The sequence below is a fragment of the Mastomys coucha genome, unplaced genomic scaffold, assembly GCF_008632895.1.
Source record: "Mastomys coucha isolate ucsf_1 unplaced genomic scaffold, UCSF_Mcou_1 pScaffold22, whole genome shotgun sequence".
NCBI lineage: Eukaryota > Metazoa > Chordata > Mammalia > Rodentia > Muridae > Mastomys > Mastomys coucha.
The window spans coordinates 156,340,715-156,344,214 of record NW_022196905.1 but is presented as its reverse complement, the minus strand read 5'-3'; the positions used below and the strand labels follow the sequence as shown (position 1 = coordinate 156,344,214).

The 3,500-nt window shown below is 50.8% G+C and overlaps 1 protein-coding gene across 17 annotated transcripts in view; it reads right to left on the bottom strand.

Moving 5' to 3' along the window:
- The window catches only part of Mcf2l (MCF.2 cell line derived transforming sequence like), a 156,766-nt gene that overhangs the window by 25,800 nt on the left and 127,466 nt on the right, over positions 1 to 3,500 (bottom strand). For all 17 annotated transcript variants that reach the window (XM_031339091.1, XM_031339094.1, XM_031339093.1 and 14 more), the window contains 2 exons: positions 1,565 to 1,681; positions 908 to 1,057 (listed from right to left, as the gene is read on the bottom strand). In XM_031339091.1, the coding sequence (XP_031194951.1) occupies positions 908 to 1,057; positions 1,565 to 1,681 (267 nt within the window). The remainder of the gene's footprint in view (positions 1 to 907; positions 1,058 to 1,564; positions 1,682 to 3,500) is intronic.

Here is a 3,500-nt window from a genome sequence, read left to right as displayed (position 1 = left end):
GGGAGGGAGAGAGGGAGAGAGAGAGGGAGAGAGAGAGAGAGAGAGAGTTTGTATTGCAGCCAGCTGGCTGGGTTCAGGTCTCAATACTGAGTGGGTGGGGCTAGCATGGGTGGGAACACTATGCACTGTGGGTGATCACACAGTGCACTTAAAATTGTCAAGGACATTGCATACTTATATACAATTCTCAAAGAATTGTTTTTTTAAAAAAGTATATGCTAGCAAGGATGGTGTCACTGCTGCTTGCTGAGGCAAAGCTAGGGTTATGCGTCGCTCAGGGCATGGGGATAAGGCCAAGAGTAACTGGAAAGCCCTGTAGTTGGCCTCGCTGTGTGGGCCAAAGCCGTTTCTAAGGAGTGAGAGACATGCCTCGCAGAGATGGGGTATCATCCTCAGGACACACAACAGCTACGGCCACCCAGACCCTGCTGTGTCAAAGCCAGCAGTGATGCAGAAAGCCATGTGAACTTGTAGCACAATGGTATTTTATGCAGCAAATTCAACCTTAACTCCATCAGTCACCAGTGAGAGGAACTGGCAGAGGCCCTGCCCAGTTACTCTGGAGCTGCCTCCCCCCCCACACACACACAGGGCACACCCACCAGAGAAGTGCTCTGGTCTTGGCTTTGCACAGACTCTGAAGTCCCTCAGGTTTTCTGACCTCAGGGGTGCTGGCCGTCCACGCACATGCATTCTAACAGGGCTTGCTGGCCGTCCATGCACATGCATTCTAACAGGGCTTGTCTACGGGGCTTTGAAAAGCTTATGGTCAGTTCTCAGTGTCCTATCAAGAGCCCCAGAGACCGGCTTACTTCTGGCCCTTCCGTGTGGCAACTCACCTGACATCTTGTGTCTAGGATCAAATTGCCCTCCCTGCTCCAAACCTCAGCCCCACTGCTGCACTCACCTTCACTTTAGCCTTCTTCTCCGTGTGCGCGCTGAGCACCACGTTGGTTGACTGGACGTCATTCGGCAGCTCTGTTTCTGCCAGCTCGGTCCCAAAGGCCTGCAGCATCTGTGCTGTCTGCTTCACCATCAGGGCGAAGCTTTCAATTGCCTGGGGAGGAGGAAGAGTACAGTCACAGAATCCTGCACACGGCCCGGCCCGCAGCCTGCAGCTCTGAAAACTGACACCATGACTGTTCTTGGAAAGGAGCTGGTGGCCCCCAAGCCCGGTGGACACAGGAGTGCCAGAAAATACCTTCTGGTGAGTGTCTTAACCTCGGGCTTCTTCAGAGATGTATGGGGCAAGCTTTGCAAATATCCCTGTCACTCTGCACTCGGGGTCTCCACCTCCCTGACAGGAGACTCATGAGTGTCCAGACCACAACACATAGCTTGGCAGGTTTTTTTTTTTCCTCTAAGCTCAGAGAGAACCGCACCCAGGATCATTACTCATGGTCTTTCTTTATAGTGACTAAGGTCTACAGAGACCATCTCCTCATTCTTGGGGAAGGAACTTCATGTAAGCGTGTTTTTAAAAGGCGGTGTTGTCATGTTAAAACTATTCTGCTGGCCTATGAAGTAATGAGAACATGGATGCAGAGCACCCAGGCCCACTCACTGTGCGGTGGCACAACCACCTGGAGTGGCAGTAGTCCAGGGTCCCTCCGAGGTCCTCCGTCAGCTGTGACTTATCAATGTAGCCGTGTAGTTCTGGCACTGAGCTTAGCATCATGACCTATGAGAGAGGGGGCGCAACATCAGGCACCCTGCCCTGGACTCCACAGTGGCTCTGGCTTCTGACTTGAATGGAGCAGCTCCACCCTCTGGTTGATGCAAGCCTCCTATTCGAATTGTTCCTTGGCTTCCGCATCTATACGATGAGCACATTCTGATGGATCTCACTGGGAGATGGTGAGAACTCAGCGAGGCCACTGGAGATGACCAATCCCTGTGTAAAGTGCCTGGCCTGTCACAGACAGCCACATTGCCAGAAACTTCTCTGGCAAGGAGCTCGGTATGCCGAGGGAATAGAGCTTTGCTTCCTAAGAAACCAGTTTATTCTGGCTCCTGATAGGAGTGCCACAAACATCATTTTAGGCACTGGCGAGAATCAATTTAGCAGCAGAGCCAGGCTCCCATCTCATCAGACTGACAATTCTGAAGAGGTCCTACTTTGTGTGGTCACGGCGGCCAGCCAAGCTCTTCATCCGTAGCTGGACCTCACGGTTCTCTTGCCATTGCTAGGGCCATTCTCCCATGCGTTTTAGATGAAAATATAGACTTTGCTTTGTAAGCTGCCTGGCAGATAAACTTCCAAAGGCTCGGCGCAGATGTTATTTGATACCATGACATCTATTATTCAACACTGAGTCAGTTTAAGGTGGGGGCTCTCTGCTGGGGGTGTCTAGAGACAACCTGGTTGTTACAATAGAGAAAATGCTCTAGTGACTTCTGGGAACCAGGTTTCCCAGCAAGGAGCCATTCACAGTGCTGAGAAGCAGTAGAGATGTTAGGTCCCCGACTCAAGTCCGACTGCCAGACAGAAAACCCTTAGATCCTCAGTTTGAGCTAAAAACAGAGTTCTCACAGAGCTGCTCCATTTTCTCTTGGTTCTTCTAATAAACTTATCCACATGCTGCCAGACAACCGAGAGGGAGAAAGAGAGAGAGAGAGAGAGAGAGAGAGAGAGAGAGAGAGAGAGAGAGAGAGACAGACAGACATTTCCCATCATAACAAAGAAGGTGAGGAGCCCAGGAGTGCTTCTAAAGAGCTCTCTTGCCATGAGATCAGTAGAGTGGAAAAGGTATCAGATGCCTTCTAAAAGCCAAGTCCTCCAATAATTCTAGAATTAATCTAAGATTGATCTGTGAGCTTGTGCGGGCCAAGATAGTTTCTGTAAACCTGTTTTTGATACCTATTAATATAATACTACCAAATGGTTTTGCAAATGAGACCATACACTATTATAGATGGTTTCAACCTTATTTTCCCATCATGTTCAGAGGGAAGGGAAACTGGTGTTAGTGTGGCTTACTTATTGAAGGTGGAGAAGGGCCAGGACGTTGATGTCATCAGATCATAAGTGGGGAGGGACAGAGTGTCACTACAGCACCCATGGGGCTCAGAGGCAAGAGCTATGGACATGCTTCCCATATTAGTTTTGGGATCAGGACTTGACCTCTAGCTAGGTGAGCAATTGCCATGGGTGGTTCTGCCTTTAACTAGGTTAGAAATGATCTGTTTAGAAAGAGATGCCACAAGGCATGGGGTACAGTCTCTTCCCACAGACCTGAGGGCCAGTTGTTCTCTCTTAGAGAGTCATGGTCACCCCTTGAGGACTCAGGCTGTGCTGAGCATTCTCCCTAGCCATGACTCTGATTCCTGAGGAAGACTGCCCCACGTGGAGGCAGAGCAGGGTGGGCAGTGCAGCCTGGCCTCCATCACTGCTGTTCTCAAGGGTGCTAGCCTGCCTGGAGCAAAGGTCAGGGAGTAGGTGTGAGGGGCGGGCAGAGGCGAGGGGGCAAGCAGAAGCGAGGGGCGAGCAGAGGGGAGGG